At 40.1% G+C, this 18,164-nt stretch overlaps 1 protein-coding gene across 1 annotated transcript in view; it reads left to right on the top strand.

The window, feature by feature from the left end:
- Positions 1 to 18,164, top strand: part of sema5a (sema domain, seven thrombospondin repeats (type 1 and type 1-like), transmembrane domain (TM) and short cytoplasmic domain, (semaphorin) 5A) — a 117,088-nt gene that overhangs the window by 60,582 nt on the left and 38,342 nt on the right. Inside the window, 6 exon segments of the mRNA XM_044177004.1 lie at positions 885 to 1,170; positions 3,282 to 3,417; positions 8,030 to 8,234; positions 11,743 to 11,950; positions 13,814 to 13,931; positions 16,869 to 17,050. Coding sequence (XP_044032939.1) covers positions 885 to 1,170; positions 3,282 to 3,417; positions 8,030 to 8,234; positions 11,743 to 11,950; positions 13,814 to 13,931; positions 16,869 to 17,050 — 1,135 coding nt within the window.

Raw genomic sequence — 18,164 nt, 5'->3', positions numbered from 1 at the left:
ATCTTTATATATATCTCAACCTTTCATTGAGGAGGCACAGAATTTTGAATTCTTCGGAAATCAGTGTCTTTTTCCCTGAAAGCTCAGACCCACTTCAAGCACAAACCTCTTCAGTATAGATTGGAGAACTTCAGACAGCTTAAGATGTCCAGCCTACAGAGGAGCAGGTCAATCAGTATCTTGTCAGCAAGTGACTCTTATCTGATTCACATTTAAGCTAAATTGAAAAAATAAATTAAAAGCCACCACATACATCGCTTTACAGCAACCTTCTGGGAAAAGGTGTAATAACTAATTTTATGGCGAATTGATTTTTCTCCTCTGTCTCCCCCTGCCCTGCCCTCCAAAGGTGCAGAGGAGAAGAGGTTTGAAATGAGGAGGGGGGAACACTTTCATTTAAACGAGAATTAAATCACTGTCAGCAAGAATAAAGTGTGCAGTTTAGTTCAAATAATGTCATACATAAAGATGAACACCTTAGCTGTGACAGTGTCGTCGAGGTCGCGTGTTTCAGATAGGGTGAGAGCTATTACGCTACACCTGTTTTGGTCATTTCTCATCCTAACCTTTCGGTTTGGGGAGTGAAAAATGAGTTTTCTTATTACAGCACAACGCCATTAATAACAAGGCCTATAGTTATTAATCCTGATCACCTGCTGTTGTGTGGGCCTCACACTCACACACACTGCAAGTCAATCAGTCATAACACATACCCATTCGCTCTCCCACTCGCTCTTACTCCCACAGCCTTAAATATTGTTCTTTCAGTATTTCTTCTTCATCTCTCTGCACTTCATCTTTCTCTTAGCTCTTTTCAATTTTTCTTTCTGTCTCCTTTCTCAAACTCATTTTCCTCATGTATCTTGTTACCTCTCCTTTGACAGAGCCAAACTTCGTCTCCTCATATGATATCGGCAACTTCACCTACTTCTTCTTCCGGGAAAACGCGGTGGAGCACGACTGTGGCCGGACAGTATTTTCCCGCGCAGGGCGTGTCTGTAAAAATGACATCGGCGGCCGTTTCCTTCTGGAGGACACATGGACCACCTTCATGAAGGCCAGGCTGAACTGCTCCCGACCAGGCGAAATCCCCTTCAACTACAACGAACTGCAGGGAACATTTTACCTGCCTGAGCTGGAGCTACTCTATGGCATTTTCACTACCAATGTGTGAGTAACATGAGATTTTACAAAAGTGCAATGACAACAAATACCTTACTTCCTTCATACTGTACTTACAAAATGCATTGTTCCAACAGAATTGACCGTTAGCTAAACCCAGACCCCCTTAGTTACTGTTGCTACACCTGTCAAGCTTTCTGTTCTCACAGGACACATATGAAGTTTATGATAATAATGATGGAAAATGTTCTTAGTGTTTTTTGAAACAATTGCTCCTTGATTCTAGGAAAAGGAACTTCGAGCGACCGGCGATTTTGCCTATGACAACGGTACCTATTTTATCAGCTGTAGCTAGCTAGCAAATTAAGATAACGTTAGCTCCATGAGTTGATTGAAACCGCTCGGTCTCCAGTTGAGTTTTAGCTGACTTTTTAAAACAAGAACCCTGTAAAAGGTGTCTTAAATATGCACTCGATGGCTACATACATGATATGCATATCGAAAAAGAGTCCACTAGTTGATGATCCACGTAGACGACATGCGAATAAAGAAACAGCGTTGTTCTTGTATTGCAGTGTAGACCTAGTTAGTCCTATTGTTAAAGTATGATAAGAATCTAGTTTAAGATTTTTCATTATTTCATTCTAACATGTTTACCTGTTTACATACAAGCTCAACAAACGCATTTCAATTTTGCATTTATAAAATTTATTTGTTGACAAATTGCTTTTCTTTTGCACCATGAGTGATTTATTTGCACATTTTTCAAAAATGTTCTGATTTCCCTAAGTCCTTATTATTTTCTATTTTGTATTGTAATTTGCATACAACTTCTTTGAAAGAAATCCAGCCTTTGTAAATAATCAGATTAAGTCAATTTTCAAGTTCAAATTTTTAAAGTTATTTCCCACAATCACCCCAGTTCCATTGGTGCTGTATATTTGATAGTCTGTACAATTTGTGTTGTGAAGGATGAATCAAAGTGAGATCCAGCTCATAGCATGTTGATATCAGATGAAAAATACCAACAAATTTCATCAGATTTTCCTTTTATTCTTTGTTGTTTTTAATGCACCCACAGAATAGCTTCATGTATTATTCAGTGTTTTTGGCATCACATTGTCATTTGTGTAAACAAACACACTTCGACTGTATCTGTATTAACTTGGCATGTGACCTTTTTGTACCATGCACACTGAGTATATAAAATGAGTGATATTTGACAATGCTGTTTACATGGCCAAGTGCATCATAAATCATAAAATCCTCCCATAAACACTTAAACCAGCTACAAACAGGATCACTTTTTCCAGTAACATTGTACATTTAAATCCCATGAAAGAAGCTTATCATCACTTATTAAAAGTATACACTGTATTGTGCCAATGGGGGACATAAGATATGGGATGCATCCATGGATGAAAACTATTATTTTTTATTTTCTAAACACCCTTTCCTTCCTCTTTTTGTCTCCATCTTTTTTTTTTTTTACTTTCTCATTCTCACAAACACACACACATGCACGCACACACGCATGCACAGACCATTATTAAAAGCTGAGTAATCTATTCTTTATGGTCAATGCCTTCACATTGCTGAAAAAGAAGTCTTTTGAAGGGTATTGGAAACATTTCCCCCTGCAGGCACAGAGTTTAATGAACAGCCGCATTGGATTATAATTCACATCGCCCAAGTCTCACAGTTTGAGTTGAGAGTTAATACTCTCATTCTTTACTTTCTCTTCGGAGGAAGGAGACCGGTACTTGTTGAAACTGACAGTTTAAAAAGTCAAAGCTGTATTTCAGGCCCGAGATCTTTACAGTTAATCAGACAAGCCGAACATCTTAATTGTGTCCTATTGCTGGATTTATAATCCAATAATGACGATCTCTTACGCCGGCGTCTGCGTCTGTCTGTCTGGTGTTTGATTTGTATTGTTGGCTGAGAGCAATACAACCATACAATGGTCAACTTTACAATTACCAACAAAAGTTGTTAGCAGAACAAGAGTTTTCTGCTAGTGCTACAGTTTCCTTTTCAAAATGTCTTTCTTCCAACACTTCCCCCTGATTCTCCCTCTCTCATCCATCATCCCCTCCATCCTCTCATCCCCCTTTGTTGGGTCTCTCTTCCCTTTTTTTTCTGTTCCTGACATTCAGAAACAGCATTGCTGCATCTGCGGTGTGTGCCTTCAATCTCAGTGCCATATCACAGGTTTTCAACGGGCCCTTCAAGTATTAGGAGAACTCACGGTCAGCGTGGCTGCCCTACCCCAACCCCATCCCAGACTTTCAGGTAACAAAACTGTACATATTTTGGGGGATTTGAATAGCACAGAAACAAAGACAAAGAGTCTACAGACATGCTAGCAGCTATGTGAGGTGGTGCAGTGCTTTGAGCAAAATGCTAATGTAAACATGCTAAAATGCTCAAAATTACAACATGCTGATGTTAGCATGTTTGCCGTGTTCACCATCTTAGTTTAGAGTTTTAGCATGCTAACATTTGCTAATTAGCACTGAATACAAAGTACAGCTGAGGCTGATGGGAATGTCCAACCAAAACAGAAATTTTAACATGATGACGGCAAGAGAGGAAAAAGTCAGGGGATCAATAAAGTCAATCAGATTCATCCTCCATGAATCCAGGAATGTCAGTACAAAACATCATGAGATATTTCAGTCTGGACCAAAATCTTGGACTGACCAACACACCAACATTGACATAACTATCACTGCTAGCATAGCTAAAAACATGTTCACTAAGGCAGTTCATGATGTGTTAGTTAAAGTTCAGAACTAATCCTTAATGGTCATTTGTGCATGCTTGAGGTATTATAGACCCAACACACTGCCAAATCAGCCAAACAATATGTGTGGCTGTGTGCGTGCCTAAGGAAATTTATGCATGTGGTGTGTATGTGTGTGTCCTGATAAATAAATGTGTTCACCCTGATGAGCCTGCCTCAGAGTCCCAGCAAGTTCTTCACTCTCATTAATTTCCTCTCTCTTTCAATCATCCCTCTCTCTACTCATCCACACAGACATTACGACCACTCATTATAAAATCCAGTGATTTTTACAATGGCACAGTCATTCCTTTAAGATGTTTCATAGCCTTGTTCTGTGAACTGTAGTCCCTTTCTAATAAACTGTCCTTGTTTTGCACAAGTGGCACTTTATGTTTATATTCCGTCCTAAAACCCAGAGGGGCAAACCGAGCAGTGCCGGGGCATCTTATCCTGATTTTAAGGCGCTGCTATATACTGATGACACAGAGGGAATGTTTTATTAGCAGGAGTGGCTCTCAGTTGTAGCAGGGACTTAGCAGATAGTGAGGGAGTTAATCCACGCAGCTCTCCATGAGGGATTGAATTCCCTCTGAGATCTGGCTGCCAATGAGTGAAACACGCCTCACTTCCACACATGTTTTCCATCACGGGGCCCTCGATCATGTTTCCGTCAAGCCAGCAGATGCATGAGCATTTGCAATGCCTGCTATCAAAAAGTTACACACACATTATCTATAATGGCATGCTCATGCAGAAAAATGTGGATGAAATGCTCATGCAGAAAAAGTGCTAGCTGTGACAGTTTACTAAGAAAAACACATACACATGAATCTGTAACATAGAAAGCATCTCACTGCTGTCATGCGTTCATATATCTATATGTCTGAAATTCACTTACCTTCAAGAAAACCATTTTGGTCAGTGCTGAGCACAGATTTATCCTGTTCAGCATACTGAAGGTACATCACAGAGAGGTGATGATAATTTTATAAGGCTGTGTTCCTGAAGGATAAACCAGGATCAGTTCTTCCTCTCCATCCGCGTCCCTCCACTTAAGCTCAGGCACAATAGCTGCTCCTCACCGCTGGACCGATGCACACTTTATCTAGGTTTCAGTGACATCTTCATCAAGCATTTGTCAATGGTGGAGGATTAGATTTACGAGTGCAGGATTTATGGCCTGCACACTTTTTCCCCCCAGCCCTTTGTACACACCCGCCTACACACATGTACATGCACAAACATACACCTACAGGAGACCAGCACCAATAAAAGCCACTGGCCACGTATGTATCTACTGTACACAAATACGCCCACAAAAATAGAGGGGTGTAGATTGCTGCCAAATAGAGATAATTAGGACCGTGAACTCACCACTCAACACGCACACTGGTCATTGATTGAGAGCTTAATTCCCTGTCTGTCTGCAGAGAAAATCCCCCCATTTATTTGAACTACACGGATTGATCCTGCTGGGTTTATTCAGGCTATGAGTCATGTTCGTTGGGCGTTAGGAGCTCATATCGTGTCTATGTTGTATAGGTTTTCTGCCACACTGTAATTGCTTACTTTAAAAACGCATTCATTATTAAGCTCCATATGTAGGAAAATATGTTAAGTTAGGCTCTGAGCCAAATCCTGATGGAAAGTTTTGTTATCTTAGAGATTTCAAGTGCAACAAAAAGAGGTGTCAGTTTTCTGCACTTTCCTTTCGACATTATGTATGATCATTTGGAGCCAAAACTGACAAAATATTATAATCAGATCTTACCGGGATGCTGACATTTTAAATAATGTGGGACACATTTTAAACAAAAGCCCATTTGGCAAAAACAAGCTGTAATACAACCATATTTCTTAGTGGCACTTATCATCCTGGCAGAGCACAGCACGCTGATGATGAGCGGGACAGCTGAGTGTTGGATGGGCCCTCAGCCAAATGACGGTTCTGTCTCTCACCTTGACTTTACTGAGGAAATCACCACATCCATCTCTCTGTTCATTCGCAGATGTCATAGACCCTCACTGGTCAGCGCCTAACTTTGTCTTGCTGTGGCACTAATACAGTCACTCAGACACTGAGACACTGTGGGATTCACACACATGCACGCAATGCAAGGACAAAGCACAAAAGGAAACCTAAGACATATGTTATTATATAGCCCACACCACACACACATTCAAGGCACACAAGCACGTACACACAGTGTTGCATTTCTTTGTCCTTCAGGGCTTTAATTCCCATCTCCTGATGTGGCGAGGGCACTGATCCGTTGCCCATCCCGGGGAAGCCCACCATGATTCTCATCTGTCATCCCAGGGAAGGCCAGGGATTGATCTGTATAAAGTGTCCGTGCTGTTGCTACTGTAGCTAGTCAGCAAGAACTAATTGCCACCCAAGGTCCAGTCTCAGCTAAGTACAACAAGGCTGTGTGCGGTTAACCTGGAGTAAATCTCTGCAGTGCATCTGATACTATGTTCAAAACAAAAACAGTACCAGTTATTTGGGTGAGTGTGTTTGTTTTTGATGCTCTGTGTGTGCTGCTCAATCCACAATCCTGACCCCAGTCTGGGACCTGTTTTACTGAAAAGGACATGCACGGTTAGCTTTACTCATCCAGCTCTGCCTCAGCTGGACTAGCTTCATGCCTCGCCTTGGCCCGCTCTGCTTGGTGGAAAAAAGGCACTACATTAAATAGCATGAGAATTGTCACTGTCCTGTGAAAACCATGTACCTCCAATCATCATTTTCAAGAAAAACTGCCCTGTTTTCAGCTTTGTGACAGCTCACTTTTCAGGTAATCCAGTGGGTTTTGAATGGTTTCTTTAGTCTAAGAAGTAGGAGATACATTAAACACACACTTAATCCTTCACAGTTTATTTTTTAAAAACTCTAAATCACCAAATTTACATGGTTTTCACTGGACAGTGACAACATGCTACAAAAAGATATACTGCATATTCCTTGCAGTTAGTTTTTAGTATGCTATTAGTGATACAATGGGTCATGATAATACAGCCTGCCTCTGATAGCAGTGTATAATATTCTATAGCAAAAGAGTTTCCCCTCGGGGATCAATAAAGTATTTCTGATTCTGATTCTGATACAGTGCTGGTTGGAACCTCTTTCAGCTTGGAAAGCAATATTTACAAATGCCAGAAATCATTTATTATTTTTCCCAGAAAAAAAGAAATATAGTTAAAATAATGTCATTAAAACTTAAGAAATTAACACATTTTATTGTTAAAAACACATATACACTTTTGCAACCTCCAAAATATAAGCTATACTTTTGACTCCTTAATATTTCCCTCTTTTAACTCCCATTTGGAAACACTTTACTTCACTTTATTGAACTCCTTTTAATAAATGAACTCTGGGAAATATCTTACATATTATATATTTCATATTATAACCAAGTGCTGTGGCTCTGACTCTGCTTCGGTAGGAAAACTCCTCTGGGACACAGAATGAGAACTTAGAGTCAACAATGCCTGATGAAACCAAATTAATCTGTGCCTATGTATGTGAGATGCTTCTGTTATTGCAACTGGACTGTTTTCTAAGCAGGTCCTAACATTTTGGGTACAAGTCAATGTGATACTTTATTTTTGGGGGAGGCCTTTGTTTGCATGATAATGCAGCATTTAGAGAATACATTTTTATCTGTAATAATATTAATAAAAATAATGAAGCTCTGAAGATGAAACCATTTTAAGATATTAGCTTATTTTTTAGGTAAAAAAATTAATAATCAGAAACATTAATATTTGGGTACCAATAAAACTCACCAGCAATATATATGCATATGAGGAAGAATTTAATAAAAGAGATAACGACTTGCTCAGTCGAACATTCATTCACTCTTCTTCCATCACCTGTGGTATATTGACTACAAAGCCTTAAGGTTGTGAGGATAGTAAACCATCACAATGAGGCGGCAATCAACTTTAAAGCCTTGTTCATTTAATCATTCAATCCCTCTCTTTTCCCATCTCTGGCGGTACTTCTGGACAAAAAACTTGCTTATTAACGTAACTTGCTATCCTGATGAGCTTGGCTTTTATTAATGTAGTCAGTCAAACTTTTCCTTTCTGTCTTCCCCACCTCAACAGTGCGGCACCATTGACTCTGGCTCCTATGTGAACCTGACTGAAAGAAACCTGCAGGATGCTCAGAAGTTTTTGCTGATGCATGAGGTGGTCCAACCCGTGGTTCCTGTGCCCTACTTCATGGAGGACAATGTGCGCTTCACTCACGTGGCGGTGGATGTGGTGCAGGGGAAAGACATGCTGTTTCACATCATATACTTGGCTACTGGTAGGTTCTTGGCACTGTGTGTTTGACTTTTGAGAGTTGTTCTGTGCATGTTTTGTTCTGTTTTCATACATGTACAGTATTTGTCTCTGCATACTGGACATTTTACTGTCTCTTTTTTTATTCATTGGCATATTTTGTGGGTGCTTACATGTGTCTGCTATGATTTTGTGATTTCTTAATGACCCTAATGAAACATATGTTCTCAATCACCTTCTTAATATGAGTGATGGGGTCTCACATAAACACATCATTTTCTTTTTTGGTCAATTCACAGGAGAGATTTCTGTATTTTTGTCGGGTTTAATGTGGTGGGGCTGGGTGGGAAAAGCTGATGCTTCCATGCGCCAATCAGGATTTAGCTAGCTAATATTGGATTCAAAATGTGATGACAGTCGTGGGGTTGTTTGTGTATGTTGCCAACACCTACACAGTCTTGGAGAAGCAGAGTAGCACAGTTTTAGGAGTGTTAAACTCTTAATAAATAATACCTAACCTAACTTTCCAAACTTAAGCTTTAATTGATGCTCATATTGTCATGAGTGTTTAGAAGAATGCCTAAAATATTAAACCAAGTTTAAAAGAAAGTTGTGAGAAAAAAAGGCCTGCAGGAAGAATATTGAAACCAATAGATCTGTAATACTGAGGAGACATTAAAGCTTAGTCTTCTGAAACAAGTTTGATCATTCTTTACCCCTATATGTCCTCCATATGTACTGACAGAACACACACACATCGCACCACATATCACTCCCATGCAATCCCTCACTAGGAGATCAGAGACACCTTGAAACAGCCAACAGCCATGTGTCAAAAGAAGACAGACAGGTAATTAATAACACACACCTACAGCTCTGATTTAACCCTTCCACGTTTTCCCTGTCTGAACAGCATGGCACTGCCTGCTTATCAGTAGACTGTTTGATCATACTGGTGTGACAATATGTGTTAGACTTGGCAAAGTGCTGAAAAAACAGTATCAGCAAGACCCCTGATACACACCAGCGTTTGGTGTCTGTTCTGTATTATGATATAACAGACAATATGGATTACGAACGGGTGTATTGAACAGAATTTGAACGTAGTGACCCACTTCACTGTGCTAATGTACCATAGGCCCACTGGGAAATGTCAACATGATCTTCCTGTTGTCGCGTCAGTGTTATTTTAGGATATCACACATGCAAGCACACACTCTCACACACACACGCACAACCTGTTCCAGTTCACTGGCTCTGTGCTTGGCATCTCCCTCAAAAACTCCCCTCTCATTGTTTGCATGGTGCTGTGATCAATGTAGCGTCAGACCAGAGCTGCCCACACTGCAAGTTCCCCAGACACTAACCAGACGCTAATGAAAACATCTGAAACACTGCCAAGGCCATTGGGTAGCGCACATATTGTACCTAATCACATACTCTTATTAACGCTTAAATGCACTCTGCTGATTGGGGCCGTTGTGAAAAACCTGATAGCTCCAACTGGGGGTCCAAATATGTCAAGGTGTAGGGTTCTTTTATTCAAACATGTGGCTTGCAGCAGATTTTACCTCTCTTGTTATTCATTACTCCTTAGTAATTTCAGCCTTGCAGCAGCATATTTCTCTTGCAGTTAATGTGAACAGAATTCAGTTAAATGCAAAAGATTTTCAAAGTTCCTGGTTCACCAAAGTGCCAATTTTTGAACCAGTTGTGGAGCTGTGAGTTAGGGAAGGTACATGCCTTGAGAAAAAAAAAAATACCTCTGGGCCAGTGTTGGACAACTGTGTAATCACTTACTCATTATATATCACTAATTGAATTGCATTACTTTTGTAATTAGTCAACAGCAAAAGCAAAAGTATTTCAACATGTGTAGAATTAGAAAAAGAGACATTATAAGATAAGATAAGCCTTTATTGATTCCCCAGGGGCGAAATTTGGGTGTTTCAGCAGCACAAAGACAGAGAAGTAGGTACAAATGAATAGAGAAAAAGTAAGAAATGAATAAATAAGTAAAAAAAAAAAAATAATAATAAAAATAATATAAATTAAATAAAAACTATACAAGAGCAAAGTCAAAATTTCAAGACAAGCAATATACCCACGACCAGTGGTGCAGGGCCGTCTCTAAGCAAGTGACATAGTGCTTTGATTAGTAGCAGCAAGTCAGTAAAGTATAGTATACCAATGTAACATATGTAGCATACTATGATAGAAGACGAGATATATATTACATCTATTATATTAGTATTATATTGTATATACAGTATAATGTAATACTATCTTATATTTGAGTAACATGATACAAACTACTATATGGTTTAACAAGCATCCAGACTACATTTGGGAGGTATTTACTAAGCATGAACAGCTAGCTTAACGTTAGCTACAGTTAGCACACAGCTCTCCAGAAGTCCCGTCCTCACAGTGAAGCCTTGAGACTCACACACCATCCAATTGTGTACAAAACCAGGTGACTCCTGAATGTAGCTTACCAGTGGCTAACGCAAGCTAACTAAGAGCACACACCATGTAAATAAGACAACTTTGGAGTTACCGGGAGCCTATTTTGTTAGTGGCTAGCTACCTCCTCACACCTCCAGTTCCTGCACGAAGCTAGTACGTCCCGGGCCAGTCTATTCACTAACACGCAGAGACCAAACTGATATCAACCCTCCATCAAATTACCGGTGAACAAGAATAAGTCAACCCCCATATTGAAGACGTAATGAATCGTTACTGGGATTAGTATGTGACTGTAATATAATTTCTGAATCTCAAATTGTAATCCCTTACCCTTACACTACTCATTGCTTGAAATAGTATTCACATAACTGTAACATGTTACTAAGTAATGTGTTACTGCCCAACACTGCTTGGGGCAATACTGCACTTTTACATTCCTCACTTTGAAACTATCTATTAGCAATTCACCCTTCTTCCTTTGGCATCACTGTGCACCTAATTACTTTTTCTTCACCCAGGGGATTTCATGTATAATAGATGATGTTTGTTTTAGCTCTCCCAAAAGAAAATCTGCCCCTGACTTCATCTCACGGGGCCTACCTTACATAAAATAAAGGTCAGGAGATATTCACAATGACATGGATTTCCACACTCTTCTCTCTTAGAACTACAAAGTGTTTTTTTTCCCTGGAATATCCCCCCAAAGAAAAGTAGGCCAGAAATAATGTATTCAGGTGCCATAGGCCTACCAATTCCCTGGTTGCATCTATAGCACAGCATGTTGATGGCACAACCAAGCTTGGTATGCCAGCCACCACCAGTCTTATTTCAGAGCCGCTCTGGTAGGAAGTAATTGTCGTGTGGTTCATGCTGAGTTCACATTGGCTTGTGTGCAGTTTTGCTCATCCAGGATATATTTTTTTGTTGTTTTTCCCTCTTCAAATTCCCTGCTATTCATACCCCTCCTCTCCTTTGCTCTCCATTACTTTACCTTTCTCGTACAGATAAACACCAAACTTCCTCTTTGTGACCAAATCCTCTCTTCCCTTCTCTTTCTCTCCCAGATTACGGTACTATCAGGAAAGTGCTTTCCCCTCTCAATCAGTCCACGGGGAGCTGCCTATTGGAGGAGATCGAGTTGTTCCCTCTCAGGAAGAGGCAGCCGATCCGAAGCCTGCTGATCCTGCACAGCCGCAGCGAGCTTTATGTAGGTGTAAGAGACCAGGTCATCAAGATCCCACTAAAGAGATGCAGCTACCACAAGAGCAGAGAGTGAGTACATGCACAAACCATTAATCTCAATGGAAACTGTCAAAAGCAAATATGCACACAACGAAGTTTTAAAGCTCCCTCTTTCATAAGATGCTCTTTATCTGAGAGGGCCAGGCCTGGGTGTTGGTCAGGGGCCTTTGCTGAGATTTAAAACCCTGTAAATCAGCTTTTGTCTGAGCCATAGGACGTGCCCACGGCTGCCCTCTGTCTGTCTGTATCACTGTCTTCCTCTCGTTGTCATTCAACCATGCGTTTTCTGCCTCACGCGCAGTTCTGCTGCAGCTGTGCGTGTGTGTGTGTTTAGCAGATATACTGTATTGAGTTTCTGTCTGTCTGGAAGACGCTCCGTCAAGGCATAAAAATTGGTGAAGAAAACCCGGAGACAGAGGTGTGAAGGGGTGTGAAGACTCATCATAAGATTGGGATCCCATCCATGTTCACACGCAGCAAAGGAATCACACCTGCATTCCTTATCTCTTGCACAATGAGCTGTTATTGGAAAACACAGAAGAGTTAAGGCTTCATGTTACAGCTGTGGCTCTGTGATATATGTTGCAGCCATTATGGTACTTCATCACCTCTTTCACAGCTTTTTCTTTTTTTTTTAAGAGTGTGAGAGAGTCCGAAAAAACAAAACAATAAAGGAAATATAACCATGCACACAGACTAGCAGCTACAGTACAGGGAGAGTTACTGGGTTCATCACTGACATTTCTTTGAGGTTTACCTTTGTGAAATATTAGAAGGCTCTGTGTGCCGTGTGGCTCACAGATGGGTGGTGTACAATTTGCAAAGCCCTTAAGGCCCTCTGAAAGACAGGTATTATAGCTTGTTCTGTCTCCCTTTCATTTTGTACTGCTGTCGTCACCCCTGATATCCTTGTCCGAATAGTCCAGTGCTTTTTGTTAGCCACCCAGACGCTACGTCAGCGACCTTGTGTGTGCGCTAGAGTGTGTGCAAGCAAGCGCAGAGTGTTTGCCTTTCTGCATTTTCATATGGATGGATGCATATGATCTTGTGTCCTTGCGTAAGTGCATTTGTGTTTGTGTCTACACTCAGTTCATTGTTATGAAACCCACGGACAACTTTGGTTACATTTCACTAGGGGCATGTCAGGCTGCATTGATGCTTGTGGCTCCGAGATATGTCATTGTGCTGTCACCGTAGACTCGTATTTGCATGAAAAGAGTAACATCAGGCTTTTTATTGCACTCAATAAACCACCTGAAGAAGATATGGCAGAGACAGATCCAGCTATCTTTGCTACAGTATCCTCACAGTGAATATTTGTTGGGCTGATAAGCTATTTAAGTCAGAAATGTATGTGTGTGTGTATGCAGACACAAAACTATAATCCTGGTGCTTGGCTGAAGATTACCTGAGAAATCAGTCAGCACATTGTGTTAAGACATAATTTTAGGATGCTGATGCGATGTAAGCATTGTAAAGCACTGCAATACTCTACATTCATAAATAAACAAAATTAACATTTTTCTCCTGCCTTTCTTATCTCTCTCCTCTTCTCTGTCACTTGAGTAGCTTCTCTCCTCCCTCTCTTCTATGTTAATTTTCAGCATCTACACTTCTCTCTGCTTTCCCCCAAATCTCTTTTTTGCTGTTTCCCATTCTTCTCCCCTACCTTCCTCTCACCCACCATCTTATCTCTCCCATTTCCAATTTTTTCATCCATCATTTCTCCCCACCACCTTATCTTCCAACGTTCTCCATAATCTCCTTTCTTTTTTATGTCTAAACCTGCTGTTTGATTTCATGTCCTGTCACAATGCAGAGCTATCTGTATTCACATATGACAGGTTAATAAAAATCCATTAAATATGAACTTTATTCTCTTTGTCCTTCCAGAGCGTGTGTGGGGGCCAGGGACCCATACTGCGGTTGGGACCTGTTGTTAAAGAAATGCACCACCCTGGAGGAAAGTGTCAGAATGAGCCAATGGGAGCAGAGCATCACAAAATGCCCTGTGAGTATCACTGAGTTGCTGCCTGATCTGTACATACATCACTTGCTTATTACTCGCTTCCTTTGCTGTCTCCACTCTGAAACTTTAAAGTTGTTGGAAACACAATTATCCTTACTCGGCCTCCATGCTCGCTCTCCTCTCCTCGTGAATTTAATACTCACATTCATCTATGCTCCTCTCCTCTGAAAGCCTGCTCTGTATTCTCTTCATACACTCACAACTTACAACCAACAGCCCCTAAAACCAGCCATATCCTTGCCAAAGAAGGGCATCTCGGGACTGAACAAATTGACTTTAAGGGAGCGACATACACCCTGGGAATGATCTAGAGCGCTGCCTCAATCATTCACCTTTGACTGCTTGTTCATTAGCAAAATCAGCTCTTCCATTTATTTTAACGTGCACCAAATATGGGAGCAGTATTAGGGGGCGGTAAGCCTATCAATTTCAGCATAGCTCTGCTTTTTTCAGCAGTTCGCAGACATCATTTTCAAGCCAGTCACAGCGGAGAGTGCTGTGTGCCTCTGTACCCTTTTATGTGGCTTCATGTTCAGAGGAATATTTGGCACTCAAGCCACTGAGCACCCAGTGGCATCTGTCAGCAGAGCTCTGGCAGAAACTTGGCTAACACTGCATCCACATATACATTCAGATATATACAAGGACACACACAGTCATGCATGAATATGTGCATAAACAGGCACACACAATAATTTTGCCTAGTCACTTCATTCTGCAACTCAAGTATTGGCGTATTTCTGCAGTCATTATTACATCAAACATAGTCATACTTTCATTTAAGCTATCTCAGTCTGAAACTAGTTAGCTTAGCTGTACTGCTTACAGTACATATTTTAAAGGAATAGTTGAACATTTTGGGAAATATGCTTATCCGCTATTTTGCCAAAAGTTAGATGTGAAGATCAATACCACTCTCATGTCTGTACGGTAAATAAGAAGCTGGAGCCAGGAGACGCTTAGCTTAGCTTAGCGTAAAGCCTGGAAAACACCTCTACCAGCACCTCTAAAGCTCACTAATTAACATTTTGCATGTTTAGCAGTGGCCAGGAAGTCACTGCTCATATAAAATTTCCCGTAAAACCGTAACTTGTAACTTTGTACGGATTAAACAAACAATATATTAAGCATACAATGCGTACAATTAGTGAGCTTTAGAGGTACTGGTAGGTTTTTCACCCTGTTTTCCAGGCTTTATGCTAAACTAAGCTAACTGTCTCTAAACTATTACTTTAAATGCAGGATTTGATCTAAGATAATATCCATATTTCCTGCAGCAGTGTAGCCACCAATCCTTTAGTTTTGATGTATTTTCATTTGGCCACATACCACTGCCCACACCAGTAATGGAATATGTATTTACTCACTTAACCTTGGTCTAACCAGGTCCGATCCATTTAGAGTGAGCATGAATTAACTTTGGCAGTAATTACTTTGTATGCTGGCAGAGAGAAATTGCTATACAATAGGGCTCGTGAAGCCAGACCAGAATGGGAAAATTATCCACTTGCAACATTTCAATGCCAAGACATGAAAAATCAAGAAGTTGTCTTTTATCACAGTTAGTGTTTCACTCCCTGTGAGTCCATTAACAGTTTTGAAAAAGGCTAAACTGGCAGAATGTCTGGAAGTCTGGAGCTGGAGATCAGTCAAGGGTTTGCACACTGAGTTGCGTTGTGTAGGCAGAGACAGGAGATACGCTTTACCAACCTATTCACAAACGCCATCCGGCACCACAGTCTCACGTCTATATGGAAACAAGCAACAATTAGTTTGGAAATGTTTTTGTTTTGTTTTTGTAAGAAATCTACTTTGCCTAAAAGTCATTTTAAAAACATGATGTTACAGTATTCTTAAGAATAAAAAAGAGACAGCTGTTGTGATTTCAGCCTGTGAAAAAGAAATAATTTCTCTTATAATCCACATAAGCACAAGTGCTTTATGATCCCTCAGAATTGATCTATCATCCTTCTGGTGTCATTTCCTTTCTGTTTTCCTATTTGAATGAAAGAAATTACACATGTACTTTTATCACCAGTAAAAAAAAAATTTTATTTTTTATATTTATCTTTTAGGGACAAATACACAGCATGAAATAGATAGTGTCATACACACCATATCATTTATATTCTCAGCTGTAAATGATTGGTGGAAGAGATGCGATATTGTCTGCCTCTTTCTAGTTGTTTACTTTCTAGGCAGCCCATTGATGCAAATGTTGTCTATCTTTGCCAAGCGTCCCCCATTTAGGCACACAGCAGAGTTCAATTACCAATAAGAGTGGAGGGCAGACGTTATTTCTGCTTCTGCCAAAGCAGCTGATGATCACTCTCCCTTTTCGCCCCGTATGAAAGTGCTCTTTGCTTTTTTAAATCACCCTGAAATGTAGCAGCGACATGGCTCATATCATCTGCAGCTCTGAATCTCACACCGATGCTTTTTGTATTTAACTCGTATGCCCAGGACATCACTTGTAATTCATAGCTCCTGTAATAACGGAGACTTCCTGTTTCATTCTGTTTTGCTTCAGATATCTATTTATGCTGCCACTTTTATTTCCTCATATTTCTGTCTTTTGAATGTGTCCATTCACATCATTGATTTGCCTTTCTGAATCTCTCTTTTGCTATTCTGGAGTCTCATCATATCCTGAGACAATTTTCATATACCTTCCTCGTGTTTACAGCACATTTTTGTCCGTATAGCTGCAAAATTTTTAGATGTGCCGTGGATGATGTAATGCAGTTATTTTTGCATCTATTTGAGGAAAATTGATTTCTGTTTGCATCCACCGTAGCCGTGGGCTGCGTTTCCCAGAGCAACACATCCCTGAGAGCATCAGTCTGATGCAATGACCAGTTTCTGAGAAAAGCCATTACTCTTAAATGATTTATTTTTGGCCCTTTTCAATGCTAACAGATCCGTAATGTGACAGTCGATGGAGGCTTTGGTGCCTGGTCAGGCTGGTCCACATGTAGTCACAATGATGGAGGCAGCGCAGGGTCCTGTCTGTGTCGGACACGAGCCTGTGATAACCCCGCCCCTCAGTGTGGTGGCCAGCAGTGCCATGGCATCAGCGTGGAGGTCGCCAACTGCTCCAGGTACATTCTTTGGCATCACCACACATCTGTAAATCTTTCTTCTGTCTTTGTCAATGGGAAGGTGTGATGGAGAGGTAAGGGGATGGATATAAAAATGTGTTAATTAATTCCCTGCATCCTCACACCACATACAGTTATTTGTTCCGTGTTGCATATTCAGCATCAGTTATTTGGGGCTGACAAGTGCTGATTGGGTGTTGTGTTTTTTTACTCACTCGGCTGACATATTACAAATTTTACACTCAGTTATAAATTTACTGAGATGCTGCTGCTGCGCATCAATCCTCTGCCTGCTAAACAGGGCTTGTGATCATATCCTTGCATGAAAGATACGACGTGTGAGTTGATAAGGGGAAGCAACTAAGGATTATTTTCATTATTAATTAATTTATCTATTGTTTTTTCAACAATCAATTCATATTCTAGTCTAATTAATGTCTGAAAGTAATGATATATGCTTATCACAAGTTACCAGAGCCCAAATTAAAATTAATTATTTTATCGAACAGTAAAAAACCCAATGATATTAAATATACAAACTGAAACAGAAAAATGCAGCTAAGCTGTAAGACAGAAATGCTTTGTAAATTTACTTTATTCATCTCTTGAACTATTAATGGTTTATAAAAAATTGACACTGATTAATTTTCTATTGATCGACAAATGGATTATGTTTCAGCACTAGGTTCATAAGAATTTCCCGGCCTTCCTGCTTAACTCTTTCAGAGCAAGTCATATGACGTAACTACAGAGTGATAATAAAGTGCTAGCTGATAAACAATGCTATGCAATGTAGGTTTGTATATACATATACTTCCATGAACTTGTGAATGACTTTTTCCTTTGTTTGTACCATTTATAATTTCATCCACATCAATTCAATTCTGACTTAATTCTTATTGTGTAAATAAGTGTATTTCCCATCATTGATCATCTTAGTGCAGTATACAGAGGTCTTACCCTTCTTCTCTGAAACCAATGATAATGCACTTATTCCTTCTTGGACAATAAAGAGCAGAATCTGGCAGAAGAAAGTCAAAAAACATCTTCTATGACTAAAAAGATATATAGTATTTCTTTAGTGTTACTATATGTTCTTAATTAGATTAATTTA

This window comes from Siniperca chuatsi, linkage group LG19 (assembly GCF_020085105.1).
Source record: "Siniperca chuatsi isolate FFG_IHB_CAS linkage group LG19, ASM2008510v1, whole genome shotgun sequence".
Classification (NCBI taxonomy): Eukaryota; Metazoa; Chordata; class Actinopteri; order Centrarchiformes; family Sinipercidae; genus Siniperca; species Siniperca chuatsi.
The sequence above is the reverse complement of the archived record's forward strand: the minus strand, read 5'-3'. Positions and strand labels throughout refer to the sequence as shown.